Raw genomic sequence first — 21,576 nt, 5'->3', positions numbered from 1 at the left:
AAGGTGGTAGCCGAACCTACTGAAGGATTTATTGCTGCTTGGAAGATTACAAGAAGTGGATGGGGTCCATCTTTACTCTGGTGTATGAATGTATCAGCTCACCCACACCTTTGGTACAGTTAATTAGCACATGGTCATAGACATGTTTCTGCTCTGTAGAGTGGATGTTCAGCCTCGGGTCTTGATGTCTCTGTTGAGGATAAAGACTGATTATTCATCACATTCAGAAAACGTGTCTGTTAACTTCAACAGGAATCTGAATATGGCAGCAAACCTGCCTTTGTGAAAATGGTACACTTCTGTTGTTCGTTACAACCAAATAATATTTATACCTGAATTAGACACTATTATCTTGTGACATCACAACATAGGTTATTTGTTGCGTAGCGATTATTAATGTGTTCAGCCACATTTGCATAAAAAGAAATTCAGTGAGAAAGATTGATTGTAATCCTTGCAAGTAGTCCTGATACAGGAGACATTTTTACAAGAATATTAAAACAATGAAGCTCAGGTAAACTGCTTAAAACTAATTCATGCAGAGCAAAGCTCTCCACCTCATTTCAGTTGAGGGGTCACATAAAGTCCCTGTCGATCTCAGTTTGACCGAGCCTGTAAAACGATTGTATGGAATTAATGGAAAACCTATTGAACCAAATCAAATCCTTAATTTTTTGTTACTTTTTTTTTTTAGTGCAAACAATTATTCCCTAAACTAAAAAAAAAACCATTATATGCACCTTCTGATGAAACATCAGCAACCTGCTGAAATCCTCTCTGGACGAATCAGGAATAGTCGTTGTCAGATTGTTAGTGTCCTCCTGATGGTGTGACTTTGACATGTGTTCATATCACATGACAGGATAACACTTTATTTATACCACATGGGGAAATTCAGTCATCACTGCAGCTCCACATTGCACAAATATCTAATAATAATAATAATAATAATAATAATAATAATAATAATAATAATAATAATAATAATAATAATAATAATAATAATAATAATAATAATAAGTTAACCTCTTGTATTCCCTGGAAACAGGGATTAGATTGCGAATCTCTTTACAGTCCTCGCCAAAATGTGCAATGACCCACATGTACATAGAGAGCCAGGCTGATACAATATATCTTTAAAATAAAATGAGGGAAAAGAGCAAAAGAAATTAAGACATCTGGAATCCATGAGAGGAATTAAAGTTGCTCTTAAAGGTGGCGGTAGCAATGTCAGAATTAGTGTGTGAGATCATTAACATGTGAATGTGACTGACCGCATGAAATTCTGTTAAACTAATAAGTCACAGGACCACATGCTTTATGTTTTTAATGTGTTGCCCTAATATTTTAAAATGTCACAAATATTGCTGTGTTATTAACATTGATCAGTGTCTGATTTTTGATGCTGCAGATTTACAGTGAGAGGATTAATCAGATAGTTATACTAGGTTTTCTGTCACTTGAAAGAACGTATTCAAAAATACCAGTAAAATGTCTTTAGTCATTAAAAAAAATCCAAGTGTTACTTTCTAAGTACATAATGGTGTATAACCTGCGATACAAAGCAAGAATCTTAACATTGTAGCGCGGACATACAAACAGTAATTGTGCAGATGAGATTGTTTGACCAGCTCTGTGTCTGTTGAGTTCAGAAGCTGTCTGTGGTGACACTGATGACCTGCGGCTGCACTCTGTTCCTGTTGCAGCTGAAGAGCCAGGCTGCCCTCCTGTGGCGGTAGCGCTTCGACAGCAGCACGTAGAGCACCGGGTTGACGCAGGGGTGCAGGTACTGGAGCACCGTGCAGATGAAGTAGAACGTCTCCCAGGCATGTCCCTGGCGATAGAGTCCCAGGTACAGGCACAGCTCCAGCACATAGCCGGGCAGCCAGCACACCGAGAAGGTGGCGGCGGCCAGGAACACCATGCACGAGGCTCTGCGTGTGTTCCTGGCACTGGACACGGACATTACGGGGCTCTTGTGGAGAAAACGAGCCAGGCGGACATAGTTGAAGGCGATGATTAGCATTGGAATAAAGTAGTAAAGTACAAACTGGCTGAGCACCACTTGGTAGTGGTGCTCATGAATGGTTGGAAGACAGAAGGTGAAGTCTAGCAGGCCGGTGCCCAGGCTCTCTTTGGTGGCAAACATTCGCAGAGGCAGGCTGATGAAGAAGCTGAGGGCCCAGACCAAGACAAACATGAGGATGACCAGATCCATGGTGGGTGGCTGGTACGGGTTGGTGATGATCATGGCGCGGGTCATGGACACAGCGCACAGCGAGTACGTGCTGGCAGCCAGGCTGAAGGCCAGCAGGAACTGGTAGACCTTGCAGGAGATGTCGCCCAGAGGCCAGGTGTGGCTGACAGCAGAGTGCAGCGTGAAGGGGATCAGCAGGAGCGTCAGGAAGTCAGCCAGAGTCATGCTGAGCAGGAGGATGTCCAGGCGGTTCTTACGCAACGTGTTGTTCTTGGCAAACAGAGAGAAGACCAGCAGGTTGGCACACAGCCCGATGCCCAGGATCACTGCACAGGTACAGGCAAAGATCAGCACATAGATGCTGGGAGCAGCCATGTTATGACGCCACCTGTCAAATTACAATAAATAGATGAAATCAATGGATTATTTCATTATAAGAGTGGTTGGGGAGACTGATAAAAAGAAAATATAGCATAACTCCATCCTCATTGCACCAACCCATTGAGGGCTCTTTCACATTGTCTTGTTTCAAATGAGGAGTTATTGGTTTCCAAACCCTCTAGAAGTCCTTCAATATGTCCTTATTGTCTTAGTGATGTGATAAAGACTTTATAACATTTAGTTATGGATTATTGGTCATAGGAAACGAAACATTTATTTACTGAGCTCCGAAAAAACATGACGTTTTTTATGTTGTATAACATCAAATACAAAAATGACTTATAAAGCCATAACAGATCAGTAAAAGCACTTTGACTGTTAGTCAGAGGTTTCAACACAGGTTTAGTTTCTAATGCTCCCTCAACCCACTCATGTAAGAGGAATACGTTTAATGGAACAAACATAAATAGCGGGATTTCACAGAAAGAGACAGAGAGAACACTGTCAAGAGCTTTGATCTATAGTTTGACATAACGCTCGACTCCACAATGCATTTTTACTTTTAAACTCACTATACAGGTGTTTTTCCTCACATTGAACCATGAGATTGATCAATACAAGTTTGATATGATGCGAGAGTCGACACCAGGCTATGCTCACCATCGTTGTTCCTCAGCTGTGTCTTCTAGCTCAAGTCCATGAGTGAACCGTCCTCATCGTGTTCAATGGACAAATCTCTCGCTCTCTTTATTTTTATTGTGGTAAAATGTCAGTGAGCAGGTCGGAGGCTGCAGCCTCTCAGGACTGTGTGTGACTGCTGCGTGTAGATAGAAGAAAGGCAAACATCACTTGGGCCACATTGATTCTGGTTGACTGGTTTTAAAGAGAGAGGTGGCCTCTGATCAGCTGCTTCGTGCACCTTCTGATTGATTTAGGTGACTTCTGCAACTTTTGTTATTTTCATAGCATATTGTGCTGAAACGTGTCTACTAAATAGAATAACAGTCATATGAGCGCTTGATCAATGTCTGATAATACTGTTGATAATCAAAGGACTGTTCCGGGAAAGATTCAGCGATGACTAATACTGAGTCATAAACCGGTGAATGTGAAACACCTGACGAGACATTGGCGGTGACAGCGCTGAGGAGCATTTTAAAATGAAACAGCAGTGTTTCATTTTTGGCTGGACCAATGGAGCCAGCCCTGGAAACCTGAAGTGAGTGCTAAGAGGCCTATAGGTTGGCCAAGTGCCACATGACATAGAGTTTTCTAATTCAAAGTCCTTTTGGTGTTTCATGCCACAGTGCAGCCATCTACAAGTCTGTGACTGATTTTCTTTAACATCTTTCCACTGGAGAAAAAAAACAAAACAAAAACCCGTCTGTTGCACATAACGTAACTAAAATAGCACACGTCACAGAGAGAGAAAAAACTGCTAAAAGGAACATCCAAGTACAAAAAGTAGTCCAGACAGCCCGAGTGAAAGTTAAAAGACGCCCAGACAATGGCCTCACTTTATCCGGTTTTAACTGTCATATTCATCCATTCACACACACTTTTATAAATATATTCAAGCTGTAAGGGCACACAAAGTTTGGAGCTGGATGGGGTTCAGTCACTTTCCCAAAGAGACTTTGATCTAATCAGAGGAATACCCTCTGTACCGCCTCGCCTCACTGCAGTTTTCAGAGAGAAAGAAATACTCAGAACTGGAAATGCTCTTTTATATGCCTATTTGAACAGTTTAACAGTGTATTTTAACTATTATTATATCATAACAGTTATGTGTTAACTTTTTATAAGTCTCCAGCAGGCTAGTTTAAAACCCAAAACATTAATAGACATGAAATAACTAGAAAATATGAGCATGTCCACACTGTGTTTTACCATATTGTCACATGTACCATAAATGCTCATGTGGCAGCCATGAGAACGAGTTGTGTTAGTGAAAGTTTACAAAAGTGCTCACATCTCTTCACAACTCTGTTGTGTGTAATAAAGCTTTTCATTATCGTCTATATACTGTTTTTATTAGCTAATAAATGCTATAGGGTTAGAGTCCCTCCCCCTCTCTGCTGAAGATGTTACTTCATGATTTCATTCAGACTGTTTCAATAACTTTTTTTTTTTCTTTTTTTGCCTAACCACAGAAAGACAGTCACTCACCAAAGGAGAAAAAAAAACCCCTATTGATTAGGGCTTTCAGTTCCTTTTCTTCTCTGGAGATATTATTGTTTCTCTCCGTGGTTTGATTGATTTCTTCTGCACGGGCTGCAGGCTGCTAACGGCTTTATCATGCTTTTCCACAGCTTTTATGACTTGGTGTCAGCTAATGGTGTACACTGCTGCTCTGAGCACAGGATATAGCTGATGTTGATGCATCTGCTAACCCCTCCATTACCAGAGTCTGTGTATTTCGTTTAGTGGCTGTTAAAATGCCACATGTTCTCCAACCGGACTTTAACAGCTTTGTTTCGTTCAGTCTGTGTCAAACAAAAGTCAACAAAAACATTACAGGAGTTGTTTTATATCATCAGATGTTTCCTCAGTCTGCTGTCTTGAAGTTGTTGGTTGTTTTTTTTTTTTTAAAGTCCTTGTTAAAGAGCCAATAGGTGATTCTTGATAGACCAGAGGTGGCGTACAGACAGTTAAATCTATTTATACAGCCATCTTTTATATGCTGGATCCAGTTCAGACACACACACACACACACACACACACACACACACACACACACACACACACACACACACACACACACACACACACACACACACACACACACACACACACGCACACACACACACACTGTGAAGAAATAGAGTTGTATTTTTTTAATCCACCTCCTTTATTGTGCCTCCATTGTTATTGGTTGCACTTTGTGTTCAAAGCACAACATAAACTAATTAGTATTAGTATTATGTTATATAGTATTACTTGTGTTATAATCGATTTAAACTCCATGATTTTTCGAAAATCAAAAACCTTGGCATGTTCTACTTTATTCTGATGACCGTCTTTTTCTTCGCCAATAAAAGATTTTCTTTACATTTGCGCATCAGTGCAGTTATGGTAAAATAATCAGAACAAATGACAGATTTGACCAGGTTGAAAAGGCACATTTTGAATGTGATACAATGTGACACTCTGGTACAGAGAGTTATTCACCACCTGGATAAAAGGGAACCAGGTAAGACTGATGAGGAGCAGATTCAGAGCAGCTGCACATTCCCTATTAACAGCCTTATCTAAGAGATATAAGAGAGATGATATATATATTTACATATAAAAAAAACTTCTTTTTTTTTTTTTAGACTTTAGTTAGATTTTAGACTTTAGACTTTAGTTTTTGGAAATTACATCATTTGAATTGAACTATTAATTGCATCGTTGTGCATTATTTGTTTTAGAAAACACAAGAAAGCTATTTTATATTGATAGCAAAAACACTTCGCAATCAACCTGGTGAATGAAGACATCACGAAGCAAAAGATCTCTAATGGCTACAGTTTAATGTTGGATTAACTGGAAACCTGTACAGTATGCCCTCAGTGCAAGTGAAGAACATTGAATGAGTAGCCCTCCGACTCAAGCTCGTTCTACAAAAATAAACTCTAACATGATGCCAGTGGGTTTGATGAAGCATCCAATAAGTCCATGAGGGATCTCAGGTGGGAAAGGAAAGCAGGACCGTCACAAAGAATCACCAGATAAACACAAAAACTCAACCACAAAAGAACATATACAGGATATAACTAAAGTGCATTATGGGATTTAGTCAGCAGCACCAAGATACATTCACAAAATAAATATATATTATTTTTTCAAAGTTGAAATAAATTATGGCTGAACCGTCTAAACAGATGTGTCCATTGAACAGTTTGTCAAAGTCCATGATAGTCCACACATGTAGAGCAAAACCAAAGCAGACCGCTCAGCTTCCCACCTTTTTCTTCCTACATACAGGAAAGAAAAGCTTTCTCCTATGCTCTACTTGTGCATGCAGCCGGATAGAAGTTATAATATATGGCATCGGTTTGAAGGGAGTCGGGGTTATGCAAAGATTTTCCAAATAAATATGGACCGAACAACACGTTACACTGAAACTCCTGAAGTGTGGGATTGTTTTTAAATCACAAATACAAACACATTTTTAAAAAGTATCATACAAGCACAACACGGAGGTCGCAACATGGAGTGACTGAGTGTGGCACTCAGCTGGTCAGGCCCTCAGTCGGTTTGTGGCATTGTCTTAGTACAGTACCATAGAGAGGAGGCCTGGAGGCCTTCAAGGTGAGCACCTAATCCTTTACAGCCCCTTTGTCACAACGGCTCGTGCCCTCCTCCTTTTCTTGTCGTTCTCTTTGCGCCGGCCTAACCTTGCTTTCTTTTTCCTCTTGGTGGCAACTTTCAGTGGCTGGTCCTTATACGCCACGGCCTTGTTGGTCTCCTGCGGGAGGTTGGGGCCCTCCCTGTCCGGTCGGAACCTATCGGGTAGGTCCTTGGTGGCTCCCGGGGGCTTCTGGGGGAGAGCGTTTCCACTGAAGGTCGGGTTGGAGATTCTGCTCTGCACCGGTGGCGCTCGCTCATTGGCCGTGTGCACCTCCTCCAGCAGCTCCTGCAGCCACATGCGCCGCTTGAACTCCTGCAAGGAGCGGCCTTTGTCGTGCATCAGCTGGGCGTGGCTCACCGACCTCTTCCTTACAGCAAAAACAGAAGTGACACAGTTTCAGATAAAAACAAAAAGTAGGAGGTTTAGTTATAAAGCCGCATTATGCAGTACAGAGATGGCATCTTTGTCGCAGACAAATTCTTGTGACATTTCAAGTTCTGTTAAATCTCTGTTACTTTAATTATTTTTTTTAAATCCTTGTAACTGTCATTTTAGTTTTATCCAGGCACTTTATTCAACACCGCAGTGCTGACTTTATGTGGGGAATCGTGTGAGAAGTGGCGGCAGCTGAACTGTAAGGTCAGGCTTCAGGGAGCCTCAGTACAGTAGGTGGCAGCATAAACAAGTCTGAGAGCTGTCACTAATCTGAGTTTAAAGCAGACCTGAAACAGAGAAAAACACCTCTGCCTTTTTTAATATGTCCACCTCAACTGTTTTGAATTTCCTAAAAGCCCAAGCAGGAATTTTACACAGCCTTTTATATTCATCACTGCTTTTTGTTATCATTTCAACAAAAATATAACTTGGGTTTCAGTTTGTATGATCATAAAAACAACTCACGTTCTGCTACTGAGTGCTTCAGCTGATCTCCCGTCAAGAGTGGCTGGAGAACAGAGCAAGAACATAGCCAGACTCCACTGATGAAGCACGAATATAGAGCACATCCTTGAGCCAAAATCTGAAGGACACAAATGCAGAAGTTCACTCACTGACATTTATGAAGTCACTCAGTTTTAATGAAGCGAAAAAGCATATCCTGAAAACATACATGTTTTCTACATACATGAAATTTGTCTGATAAAGCAGTTTATTCAAAATGAAGTTGCAGTTTCAACTTACATGGTGGGCTTTTTTTTCCTGGTGAAAATCCACGGAAAAAGAAATGCAAGTTCCTACAAGAATATCCTTTTGCAGGAATTAATTTTCAAAAATAAGGATGGAAATTGCATACAAAATACACATTGGTCCGTTCAAAACTTCTTATGTCCGGCTCCATTGGCGTAAATGCAGCCTGGGGAAATCCCCTGCGGGTCTGCTCCATTCATTTGCCTCCCAACAGTGTGTGTGGGGCTATTTATTTCTCCCCAGCGTCCAAATGAAAAGTGGGACAAAGATAGAAAGAGCAGCAGCTCATCAGCTGCGGAGCCGTCACTCCAGTTTCACCACGAGTAACTCTGAAGCATCATTTTTTTGGTGGCGAGAGGTGGAGAGCGGAGTCGGGAGCAGAGCGTTCAGTCCAGCACTGTGAGTGAGTCTGTCTGAGAGAAAAGTCAAACTCCTCTTTGGGTGAAGATGCATGCACTACCTCAGCCCCAGCCCATTAAGTCCAGTCCTAACACCCTGCCCAACCTCCCAACCCTCACCTCTCCCTCTCTCCCTCCCTCCCTCCTCCTCTCTCCCGTCAAGCCTTCACACACACCTGCTGTGACATGAAGGTGGCGCCCATGCAACACCCAATCACATGCACAACAAATAGGAGGACAAACTCCTGGAATGACTGTATTTAATTAAAATAATCGGAGCCGTGCTTTCAGAGGGAAAGGCTCACTTCTCCTCCATAAAGAGATCAGAAATGACAGGTGTGCACCACTGGAGGTAATCATGGGTTACCAAGCGGAGAGTGAACGGTATAAAGGGAGGGGCAGGGTTACTCCAAAGTAAACAGCCAGGCTTAACCACTTTCCCCGGGGAGAATGACCATAACCTCAGAGAAACCGAACCCACAGGCTCTCACTGCAGACCATTCAAATCACCCCTCCACTCCGCCTCAGCAAACCAGCTCACCACCGAATGGTTACAGTGGCTTCTGAGGTATCTCTGATATTCTGCTAATAGGGAGAGCAGACGGCTCTGCATTAAGGTGGCTGCAGGTTCCCGGTGTAAGTTTAGCTGGTAAACTCTCAAGCATCCAATATGCCTTCTGCGAAAATGAAAGATGTTCATGTTACAGCTCATTGGCGTCATATAAGACCTGCCGCTCTGGCTAAAAGTGTCGGCATTTTTAGTGCTGCATTGATTGACATAGTCCTGCAAGCCTGAGTGTAGCAGTCATTGTTAAAAGAAGTGTTTCTCTTCTTTTATATAATGTGGCATTTACATGGTCCTTGAAATAGTTAATCATACACTCGGAATATCATCGCAATCTTGAAATCAGCCTTGAACTCATGAATGTCAAACCCATATTTCCTGCTGGGACATTATGAAAGTCTACAAATGAGCAGGTAAAATACACCTATGAAAGTTCATCTATACGCTAAAAAAGTAAAGCTTTGCCCTGTACCTGTATATTATTGATTTCTCCATGATGATGTGATCAGATTTATCTTGTACAGATTCATTATAAGATTGTCCAAACAGGATTTGTGGACTGAGTTTGCAATTATGACATGCACATTAGAGCTGCATAGTTATTCCACACATGCTTTCTTTTTTTTTTTTATGATCACCTTGTCAGGATTGAATATTTCTACCAACAATAAAAGTTGCTGATGACATTGATATGGACTAAGGAAAAATGTATTTTTTTTATCATTTTCCTTTTTTTTAGTCACCGGAAATTGTAAAATGTTATTTTAGTAAAACAAGAGGAACAAGTAGATGAGCTCAAATAGAGGTGGCTCTGGTCACTTGGATGGGTCCCTCAAGGTATTTAATATTGATTGCATTGAGAAAAATAGAACCAAGGGGAACATGAAAAAACAATGTAACTTGTCTTCTGCTGTTTTCAGGCAGAGGCACGAAAATATGGAGTCTTAAATTATGTCTTTGTGTCAAATATTCACTAAAACAATGTGATTGAAAGCTTTTATGAATTTTTTGACTGAGTTGGACATAGATATGAATGTGGAGAAGAGAGCAGGTGTAAATGATGGATGGATGGATGGATGGATGGATGGATGGATGGATGGATGGATGGATGGATGGATGGATGGATGGATGGATGGGTCTGATCCGCCACTTTGGTTCGGCCTGAAATCTTTCATCAACCGTTGGATGAATTGTCATGAAATCTTGTGCAGATGTCTATGCCTTCCAGAAAATGAATCCCTGTGACTCGAGTGATTTTCTCATGTTTCCTGCTCCAGCATTGCATAGTTCACTTTTGTGGTTTCAGACACGCTGACTTTTCACTTGTCCATTATTGGATGGATGACAGTCACATCTGGGACAGACATTCACATCCCCCTTCAGGGAAAACTGCAATAACTTTAGTGATACTTGGACTTTTATCGGATTCCATCATCAGGACAAAATGACACTTTGTGCAGTATATTTTATGATCGAATACCTGTAAAACTAATAACATAGCCATTAGCCATATCCTCGTGTGTAAAGGATCACAGTTGATACAAAACCTGCTGTTCCTTTCAAAGTAATAAATCTAAATGCAGAGTTTGAAGAAGTTGGGTCTTCAAGTGAAAAGGACATGTTAAAAGCATTTGACAGAGACAGTCATGCTACTGGAGAAGGAAGGAGATTAGGTGAACCAGTGAATAGCCACAGCTGTCTGTATTCTTATTAAATTATCCCTCCAGCATTTTGGTTTAGCGTTATCATTGTGAGCTTGTTAGCTTCTGAACGGTACTGATCTCTTGTATTCCTCACAAGGTGTCATAGCTGTGAACTAATGGCTTATTAATCCATTTGTTTTAATGTACAATTAGACTTGCAATTTGTACTGTTCTCAGGGATATTTTTTTTCATATTTTAAAACATTTGAAACCTTTTCCACTATTTATTCTATGGTTGTTGCCACCCTGTCTGGTAAAGGTTTCTTAAAAAAGGACCCAAACAAGATATTTCAAGCAAAGATATGTAAATGCTGATCTACTAATGGGGCGTACTGAGGACTGTACCTAAGTAGAGCATTATTGATTTAGCGCATTTTCCTACATGAATATGGAATATAAGGTAATCTCCCAAATCATGCAAAATACTGTTAAGGGATTTATAACGCACAATGTGATTTGCTCCCGTTGAACAAGCTTAAAATGTTTAAGATGAGCTGCAGATTACTTTGATGAGAAACATTTCTTCAACTGGCTCTACATGACTTTTGTCTGTGGGCTTTATTATAAGGTGTTATTTCAGTTGTACTGCAAATCCTTTACATTATGGCAGATTGGATTGGATTTCTTGTTTATTTTTCAAAATTGAAACGCACTTGTTGCAATATGCTTCATAACTTTCTCCACCATCACGTCGGACTCCATCAGACCGTAAGTATGGGAGAGATACTGTGTCCATCCGATTGTTTTTGTGTGAACAGGGACTAAACCATCCAGAAAACCCCTGTTTGTGGTGTTATTTTTAGTAAATCATCTATAAAAATGCATGTAAACTGAAAGCACAATCTATTTGCACGAGGGTGCAATTCAGCAGGACCTTTTAGTAAATCAGGACCTCAGTGAGATCAAGAATTATCAGGTAATAATCAATCATTGATAACAGATATAAAGAAGCTTGAGATTTCTATAGATGTCCGTCCATTTATCTATTTTCTATACACTTTGTCCATTTCAGGGTTGCAATGGGCTGGAGCTGATGCCAGCGAACAATGAGCAAAACTGCCATGTGCACTCTGGAGAGGTCATTAGTTCACAAACACAGAGAAAGTCATTCACATCCAAACCTACAGCCAATTTAGAGTTACAAACTGACGTCAAACACATGTTTTTGGTCTGTGGGAGGAAACCAAAACACCATGTATCATGAAAAGAACATGCAAACTCAACTGAAATTCCCAACTGGATTCAAACTGGGGATTTTCTCTCTGAGGCTACAGCGCTAACCACTACAAGACTGTGCGACCTCTGTGTTGAATTGGTGTTTTTTTTTTTTTTTAAATCTACACTGTACATGTAATAAAAGTACAGTCTATAATTGTTAAAATGTGGATATTTATACTTCAGCGTTCGTGAGATGATTAAGATGAATACAGTCTATTCAAAACCCTGAGCCATTTATGTGGCTGCTCTACCTAACTGTTTTACTGCATGGAATAACTTGCATTTCTCCTCATGAATAAAACTCATAAATTATTTCTATGTGCAGTGATGATTAGTAGAATCACTCCAGGCCAGTCTGGAGACCAGTTGGTGGTAAATTACTTAATAGAGGGCTCAGTATTTTACAAGCAGTCATGATTCAATTCTGCAAAGGGGTCCAAAAAGGGTTTGAGGCCGGGACAAATATATGGTAGACCCCCCTGCTGTCCCTGAAATCCAGCTTTCTTCTGTTTCCAGCGAGTCTGCCCCACACTTTAACATTCGGTAGGAAAAAAATACCTCATCTGATTCCATTCTGCAGAGCTTTTACCTGCAAAAAAATATGAAAAAAATCCCATTTCCTGGCAGACTGCAGTGCATGGAACAGGAGCCAGGAAAGCTGCTTTTGATTCATGCTAAATTGCACTCTCAACACAGAACAGTATTCCTGTCCATTTTTCATCCTCTTCACACTGCACCTACTTCACATTCACACGTACAAAACGTATGCACTACCCACCCACCCATCCTGATTTCAAAGAATTCAAGCAGTCCTGTTCCAAACAACCAGCTCATAGTCGCTCTGCATCCAGAGAAACACCCTCATTTCATGTACAAATTCGGACTATTTTTAGAGACGTTGTACCCGTTCTCTGTATCGGTCCACCCTATTATGTCATACGTTCTGGCTGAGGTTGCCGCCACAGTTCCTGCTTTTGTTGTGGCGTTACATTCAGAGCAACTATGTCTGCGGCGAGTACAATAAAGTTCAGTGTCTGCAGGTGGCTTGTTCCTAATTCCCACACAAGTTGATGCCAGATAACAGAACATCTAATAAGGAAAGTGCCGATTCTTCTCAATGGGAGATTTAACAAACGAGTACAAAATGTTATATTTTAACAACAAATAAGGGTATGAAGAAAATTTGATAATGGTCCCTTTATGATGCAGTCAAAGCTTTGATCACTCGGCCATTTGTTCACATGAGAACTTGGGGTTTGTTATCCTGGAAAACCTCACTTGAAAAATGACTTCTGTAGAGTTACTTTTCCCCCTTAATGGTTTTTTAACGGTGAGTTACTGTACGGGCCGTTTCAATTTCTTCATTTGGGGCGTGCTTTATAATGTCGAATTGTGGGCAGTCGGAGGAGTTTTCTGCGAATCATTCACACCTACCAATCATAACTGTCATTCCAGGAATGCGCCGTATTCCTCTTTACCTTCTCCTGGTTCAGCCATTTTCATCGGTTCGGCTACGTTTCTTTTTCTTTTTTCCTTTTTCTTAAACGCTCAGAAGAGAAACATTTAAATTGATCCACTCTGTTTTCTTTCTGGTTGGTGGTTCACTGGTGTTTGGAATGTGCCAATTCTTTTGTAAGCAGAAGGTTTTGATACTCCAAGCCTCAGCAGGCGAAGGATACGAACGTCTACGTCGAATTTATCCAAAGTGTATAAACGTGACCGTTTGAGTTTCAACTGGACTCGGATTTCGGTGAACTCCGGCTGACTTTGTTGAAACAGTAATGTAATTGATCAAGCAAACGTTGGTTGCCTTCGTGTTTTTTTTTGATTGTTTTATTTGCCTGTGCAGTCAAACAAACCATCAGTCAACAAGACCAGATTTCTGAAATTCAGAGCTCCAGTGTTAATGTGACCAAAGCTCTCCTTTGCATGATACTGTAGCTCAACTGAACTCCAAAGCAAGAAAGTGAGTTTTGACTCGTCGCCAACAACAACATAAATTCTACTTCTCTACCTTTTATAATTTATATGGTGACTATGGTTACATTTTTGGGGGAATATTCTATTTTTTCACAACATTTTTTGATTGCCAATCATTTTTCAGAGAGACCCCGGCTGAACTGGACTTGGAGTTTAAACCTGGTGCTTCACCAATAAATGAGCAGCCTCACCTGAAAACAATAAGAAACACTGCATGTCACTTGTTCTTACAATCTAAAGTTATCGCACAGAAACATGATTAACTTGAATAAATTGTGGGCTGAGCCGCACTGGGTTGTTATGAACCGGGTGAACCTGTGAAGACCTCCATCGGGTGGCAATGAGTCAAAGTTAATGTAGCTTTTCAGATTTATGCAAGCATGCATGACTGGTGGAGATTTAAAGCCTCCACATCTAGTTAATGAATGGAAATTGGAACATTATTGGTCATGGCGAATGTATTAATATTAATATGGGTCCGGATATATTTTCCTAAACATTTTGTGAAATATTTACCTAACAGTCTTTAAAAAGTTTGTGGTTAATGGAACATCAAACTGGGCCCCACCAACTCTGCAGGACTCGGTGATTGCTGACACTTAAAACAGTGTTTAATAAAAACTTTACGGCTTTACATCCTCTGTTACACGCACGTCAATTAACAGCTTCTAAGTAAGTTTCCATCTGCAAATCCACACTTGAGGCTTTGACCCACAATGCACAATGGACTGTTTAGTCGAGATGTCAGAGAGGGGTCACTGCACCTCGCTTTAAGAGGCGTACATCCTGAACATTACCTAATTCCTGCCCAGGGTTACCCAAACATGGCCTCCACCATCGAGCATTTATTTGATCTGAAAGTAGCTGCAAGATTTGTCTGTTTCTATTTCTACTGCTTGATATATGATAATCCTGCTCAGGTACTGCTTTGGGACTGATTTCATATTTACAACTAGATCTCTTTTTTTATGTTAACCATAAATGTCAAGCTCCTGGAGACACTGAGTCGGGGAGGTCCAACCAGGACAAAAGCATGTTGTCCAGACTCAGTCTAGAGCACAGGTATATTAAATCATTATTTTTCAGACAGGAAATATCTGCCATTGGACATTTTGCCTGTAAAATGTATTTGTAAGATGGAACGATTCCTGCTTGGCACTGCTCGGTTCTCATTTCGAACTCCAGCGTTCTTACACTCATCTATTCAGTGTTGGAACGGGTTTATAGTGAAAGCCTCGAGTGTTGTCCATCATATGATTGAACTGCGTCTTTGATCACACCAAAGATGTGATTCAGAATGATTCAGAACTCAGAAAAACAAGCCCAAAGCTCCAGTCTTTGACCTGGTCTCTTGAGGTACCCACTGCATTAGCATTTCTCTCTTGGCAGATGTTTATGGTGGGGTGCCTGACTCTCTGCAGTGTGCTTCAGGCCCTAGGGAAGAACAGGGGGGAGAAGGCTCCTTACTACTTACTAACCCCCCCCCCCCCCCACACTCAAACCCAAAACCACAAGCTGCCCAATGTCTGATGCCCCCCCCTCTCACTCTCCTGACCTCAGAGACAGCTCTCTGGCCAGCTGGACGTAGCCTGAAACCCCCACACAGCCACCACCAGTGACCACCACCCTCCTACCCCTGACCTATCACCCAAAACATTACCATAAACTTCAACCTCGCTGCCAAACCACACACACAGCGGTGCTCACAGTAGGGCTCTGCACTACTCGTCTATGTAAAGATAGCTCTGTCTGAGGGCAGAAAGTGGAGCTCGTGGACAGGGTAAAGCGCTTTTGGTTACGACGGCGTTTTACACGCGACATAAAACCTACTGTGGTGTTTTATGTTTTGTGGCTTGGGGTGAAGCCGTGGCATTGCCTGTGGAACAGACTCCTGCCCGCTACAACAACTACCGTGCAATATTTGAGGCCGATGAAAAATGTGGCCGCTGGTGTGTGAACCACTTTGAAACATGCCACAAGTCGGCATGCTCCAAGTCCTTCAGTCGCTTGACAAATGGTGCCGTTTTCGTGTTGCCCCAGCCACGGCAAAAATTAGAAGAATCAATAGAGGTCTGATTGAGGAGACCACACACACATGGTGTTACGGTAATGACGGGCTGAGTCTGTTTGTTTGCATAAGTGAAGAGCAGGCTCAAATCGTTAATGAGTGCTTTGCGTCCAGCGTGCAACCACAGCTAAGCCAGTGGGTCAACACGGTTGGCCAGACTAACCACTGCAGTGTGTGTGTGTGTGTGTGTGTGTGTGTGTGTGTGTGTGTGTGTGTGTGTGTGTGTGTGTGTGTGTGTGTGTGTGTGTGTGTGTGTGTGTGCGTGTGTGTGTGTGTGTCTTATCCCCATAAAACAAATCATTAGATTGTAAGTACAGACAGATGACCAAAGTTAGGTGAAGAGTAATTTTGCAGGGAATGAATTTAAGTCAATACATTAAAATGTATGCGTGTACCTGCGTGCATGCATGCGTGTCACCAGGTACTTAATGTGATCCAACATCTCTACCTTAAATAATTTTTGCAGTGACATTAGACTGACCAACAGTGTGTAGAAATGTATTGTGTTGCATTCACTTTTATAAGAGGTTCAGAATATTAGGAACACCTCTCAGCTCATGTCAACAAATGCATGAAAAATTTGAAAATTGTACTATTCAAGTTAAAGTAGTTGTATTTGATTACAGTGCATTGTATAAGTGTACATTGAATTAGGTTATGCATGTCCCTGAAAATTCAAGAAGGTTTAAATGGTTGATTATCTGACTTTGTTACAGAGCTCATGTCTTCTTCAATTGTGAATTTGTTCTTACATCATGTAAAAGCTTTCTCTGTAATGTTGCTATATTTAACAACATACTATATTTACTTGTGCTCTGACACACAAGTACACTTTTATTTTCCCTGTGAAAAACTATTCCAGTGTGAATATTCAAACACGTCAACAACAAAAAAGAAAACACATTTCACTTGAAATTTCCAAATCGTTATAATGTGCAGGGTTAGCCAAGTGCACTTCACCGACTCAAAGCTGATCCATTTACAGTAAATGAGCTTGTCTCTGTTGGTTTCCTGGCCAATTACTGTACAGTGAACTTCGGGCCTGTATTTATTTATCCATAGGTTATTTTAAATGGACTGCGCTCAATGCAGAGGCCTTGTTGAGCGGGCTTGTCCTCCCAGCTTGTCCCGGGACAGGCTCGCAGAGCTTGGCAGAGAGACACGGATGCTGAAGGCAGCCTCTGGACAGCTTTATCCTGTGTCGAGCGAGGCCACCCGCTTCGTTCTCACCAGGACACCATGACTGGCACGGCACTCCCAGGACTCAGTTTTCACCTCTCAGTTTTCTGCCTCTCCGTGAGAGCTGGAGAACACTGCACACTTTTTAAATGGAGAATGTCGAGGTCACCCAGAGAATAGAAGGTTTAAACTGTTGTAGAAGGCATCGCAGAAGCATGTGCAGCTTTATGAACGCATTTCAAAGTGAGGCTCATTAGACGGATTACATATGCTTAATCTAAGTAGCGGTCCTCAGTAAGCCATGAGGGCCAAGTTACAATCTCCCTGAACCGGCTCTTAGGAGGGGCTGTTTGAGCATGGCAGGAATCAAAAGCGTTTACAAACGGCCGCACTCGAAGGCGGAGGGAAATGCCGGCCGTCACGGAGGGAAGGGGGAGGCAGTGAGGAGAAACACGTCATGTAGTGTAAAGCCGCTCTGATTTTCAGATGATCTACCCACAAAGAGGCGTTGACAAAAAAAAAAAAGAGAGACTGAAATACTTGAGTACTTACAAACGACTAAACATGTTTTACAAGTTTCCTTAAGATTCAAACAATTTGTCAGTTAATAAACTGGCTGTGTGACACTGGAATAAAAAACACCATTTAGAAAACTGCCAAAGATTTATTAAATCCACTTTTTTAGTTTTTTCAGATGTGGACATTGGCAGCTTTTCTCAGTCTTGTTGTAAAAAAATACACTTTAACATCTGACATCATCTTAAACCTCAGGAAAATGTGATGCACATCCAGTGTGATCCATAGTGCATTGTTGACAACGACACCATTATAGCTTATAATACAAGAATGCGCTCATGGTAATATTCACGCTTGTTGATGCGATGACGTCTTCTTATAATGCAGCATGACGCACGTTTTTGTGTATAACTACACACCGGGAACCTGTTCACTTCAGGATTGACGTAGTTTAACAAAAAGTTAATGAAATTAAGGGTTTTCCTTCCATTATTGATGTACTTTTGGCACCTCAGCTGAATGAAAATTAAAACGGTCTGCCTGAAGTCTCCACACTGCCTTCTACCTTCCTGTAACCTTTCACAGAGCAGCAGCGACTCCATCTTTATCTACACAAATGGCATTTTGAAAGCCCTGCAAGTCCTCTATGTGAAAGTTTGAACTATCATAGTATTTACAATACAAATGTTTTATCTTAAAAAATGTTTTATTAAAGTTTATATTTTACAGTTGAGACCATTTTACCAAAAGCCCATTAACTTTCACTGCATATAATATTGAAGTAATATATACGTACATACATAGTTCTATAAGTAAGTTGGTTAAAGTATTTTCTAATAGCTGATTGTAAAACTGCTTTATTCTGATTTACTTGTCCATTACTACCGGGTCACTTCTATAATTATTATTCCACAAAGTTTCTTGCAGTATTGACTAACAACACAAAGGCCTAGAGGCTTTGCTGGCGCCTTCATGTTTTGTTAAGTTTACCATCTTCTCCTTTTTTCTTAATGTAGTTCTGGCATAGCTGGGACTTACTGTATGTTTTGCTGTAGGATAATTCCAACTAGGTTCCAATGCAAACTCATTCTGACATCTTAGCAATTGCTCCCTAACTGCCCTGTCAAATCTGCAGCACCAAACTTTCTCTTCACAGTTGAAATGACCACTATTTAGCAGTGCTTGAATTAGTAGTATGAACTTTCAAGGTCTGCTCAACCTCCATTGCTGCAAACAGCTTTAAGTTGTTAAACTATTTCTTGTTCCCTGTGTGGGGAACAGGTATGGGGAGGGTTCTATGTGGAGATTACATGTTCTATCTGGGCTTGTGTAGGTTTTCTCCAGGTTACCCCAGTTTCTTCCAACAGTCCAAAAACATGCTTTAGGCGTCTCTTCATAGTTATGTGTGGGGTATTGTCGGCCTCTCAATGACTGGCAAACTGTCTAAGTTGGATGAAGTGCCATAGAAGATTGATGGATTGGGCTTCTCATTTAACATTGAGTCCACAGTCATGAATGTAATTATGGCAGAATATATTGCAGCTTTTATTTCCTGGTTATACAGCCAGTTATTTAGCTATTTATAAATATTATTGTTGCTTACACAAATCAGTGTTTAAAAATGGTGATTTCACACTGCGGAAATATGTTTCTTTTTTTTTCTTTTTTCTTTTTTTTTACCTGCAATCATCATATAGAGCGGTTGGGGGCATGGTGTCTCTGTATGCAGTAATTCAGACTTGGAGTTGCTGATCTACATCCCAACCACTTCACAGTCAGTGGTGAACTGTCCCAGTCCACAATGGAAGTCCTCATGTGATGGAGCCAGAATTCATGGTTCTCTCATTATCTCTCCAGAGAGGAGAGGAGCACCGCTCCCAGGTGGAGGAGTTCAAGTATCTCTGGGTCTTATTAACAAGTGATTGGAGGAATCACTGGATTGGTCACCTATTTGGACAAGCAGCCGCAGTAATACTATTGGACTGTGGTGAAGAGGGAGCTGAGCTTTAAAGAAAAACTGTTTATCGGACGGTCTACATCCCCACAATCACCTATGGTCATAAAGTCGCAAATGAAAGTGACAGTTTTCTCCGTCGATGGAACTTCGCTACTCCTCCGCATTGAGGAACCAGTTGAGGTGGTTCTGATTGAGATTCCCCCGGGTCACCTAGTATGAGAGGTCTAACAGGCTACATGAACCAGGGACATACGGAGCAGTTGCAGAAAACACAATAGGAGAGTGGAGTGGGTGGTACAAAAAAGAGAAGTAATGGGTTATGTTTGATAATTTGGTATTAACTGGTAGATTTAAGTATGTGTTTGTCAGTCAAACTCCATAAAATCATCTATTAAATATGCAATATTGGAAGATGGGATTTGTTATTTGAAACGGCCTGAAGTAGGTTTTAAGCTGAAACAGTCTAATGTGGTAAAAAGTGACATCATGTCCTTTTTATTGACAGACATTTAGAGAGCGGGTTTTTCACCAAACACAGACAGACAAACCTTTAAAAGTGACATGAGCTCAGTCATGTAAACACCGAGACGCAATAAATGAGAGCAGCAGTAATCTGTTTGTGGATGTTATGTCTGCTCAGAGTCGCGCCGAGCAAAATACCGAAACTAATCAGATGGCGACAGAAATCGCGACAGGAAAAATAAAAAGCAGAACAGATTAAACTCGGGAGTCGCGCCTTTAAATAAAAAAAAGTCTGACTGTAAAGTTTCAAATAAAGAATCAAAACCTCTGTTTGTCTCCAAAGGGCTGAACAGAGACACGTAAAGCTGAGATAGTAATGCTTCAACACAGGCCTCCAAATCATATCAATGGATCCGTCCCTCAGAGCTGCCAGGAATCTTCCTTTTGAGTCTTTGTGAGTTGAGTGTTTAGTGGTGTTGTGGTCTTTCTTTGACTTGCAGTTGATGAAACTTCTGCTGTAATTCAATATTTCCAAGAATGGTTCATAGAGAGAAAAATATCCCCACCCACTGACAAAAATTTTTTTAAAACCAACCAACCTCTGAAATAAGTTTTTTTCTTCCATAAATTGAAAACATGTGCTCGGTCTTGATGATGTAAATGTTCAGAAGTGTTAATTTACTAATTAACAGTGAGTCCATTAGACATTTCGATTACATACTCTGGGCAGGAGATGAATCAACACGGAGCATAATTCAAACAGGGGCCCTGGCCAGGCGCCTTGTTTTCTGTCCGACTGTGGTTTTCCAACAGTCTAAATCCATGAAGCGGATTTGCTCACAACAGCCAACATATTTCTCCAATCTGCATCCCCTTGTAAAGCAAAGGAAGGAAGGCAGCGCTCACAAGTGTTTGTTTTGTACTGCCCACGCTCTCTCTACCCCGTAACATAAGGCCCGGCTTTCATTGCCGGGGAATTAGCTTTTAAAAGTTTGTTTTGTGAGAGTTGTAAATAAAGCAGCACTGATTCAGACCTAGATCCCCTTTCTCTCAGATGGGGTATGGCTTGTGTGGGTGGCTTTGGAAATACTGAGGCAGGCCGAACATGTTTATATTACACTGTCCCCAAGGAGAGTTGAGCTTTGTGGTACAGATGGATTACAGGGGGAAAAGGGCTGTTGTAGACTCTTCAAGTTCAGTGTTAATGGTGGGAGTGAAGTGGCTGTGTAGGTGTGATGTGTTCGTTTCGCAGGTCTCTGCCATTTCTGTCCACGTCAGGGAAGGGAAAAGGGGGGATTCCCACGCCAGCCCGCAAGACTGTTTCTGCAAAGTCCAGGGCCACAGACTTGAAAGCAGCATCAATCAATACTTTGTATTAACAGTGAGTTATTATATGTGAGAGTGATTGCTCGTGATGAGCTCACAGCAGGA

At 41.2% G+C, this 21,576-nt stretch overlaps 2 protein-coding genes across 2 annotated transcripts; both read right to left on the bottom strand.

The window, feature by feature from the left end:
• Positions 1-1,648: 1,648 nt before the first annotated feature.
• LOC308117111 (galanin receptor 2a) lies at positions 1,649-2,572 on the bottom strand (the record flags this gene model as incomplete). Its single annotated transcript, XM_080475787.1, has 1 exon — positions 1,649-2,572. The coding sequence occupies one exon, from the start codon at positions 2,570-2,572 to the stop codon at positions 1,649-1,651; it is 924 nt and encodes a 307-aa protein (XP_080331913.1).
• Positions 2,573-6,072: 3,500 nt separating this feature from the next.
• On the bottom strand, positions 6,073-8,557 carry LOC308117268 (parathyroid hormone-related protein-like). Its single transcript, XM_080476031.1, has 3 exons — positions 8,094-8,557; positions 7,815-7,932; positions 6,073-7,281 (listed from the first exon to the last, which is right to left on the bottom strand). Exons 2-3 carry the CDS (start codon positions 7,916-7,918, stop codon positions 6,891-6,893), a joined length of 495 nt encoding a protein of 164 aa, XP_080332157.1. The 5' UTR covers positions 7,919-7,932; positions 8,094-8,557; the 3' UTR covers positions 6,073-6,890.
• Positions 8,558-21,576: the final 13,019 nt, after the last annotated feature.

The sequence above is a fragment of the Lipophrys pholis genome, assembly GCF_963383615.2.
Source record: "Lipophrys pholis genome assembly, chromosome: 11".
NCBI classification, from domain to species: domain Eukaryota; kingdom Metazoa; phylum Chordata; class Actinopteri; order Blenniiformes; family Blenniidae; genus Lipophrys; species Lipophrys pholis.
This window is presented reverse-complemented; position numbering and strand designations above follow the sequence as displayed.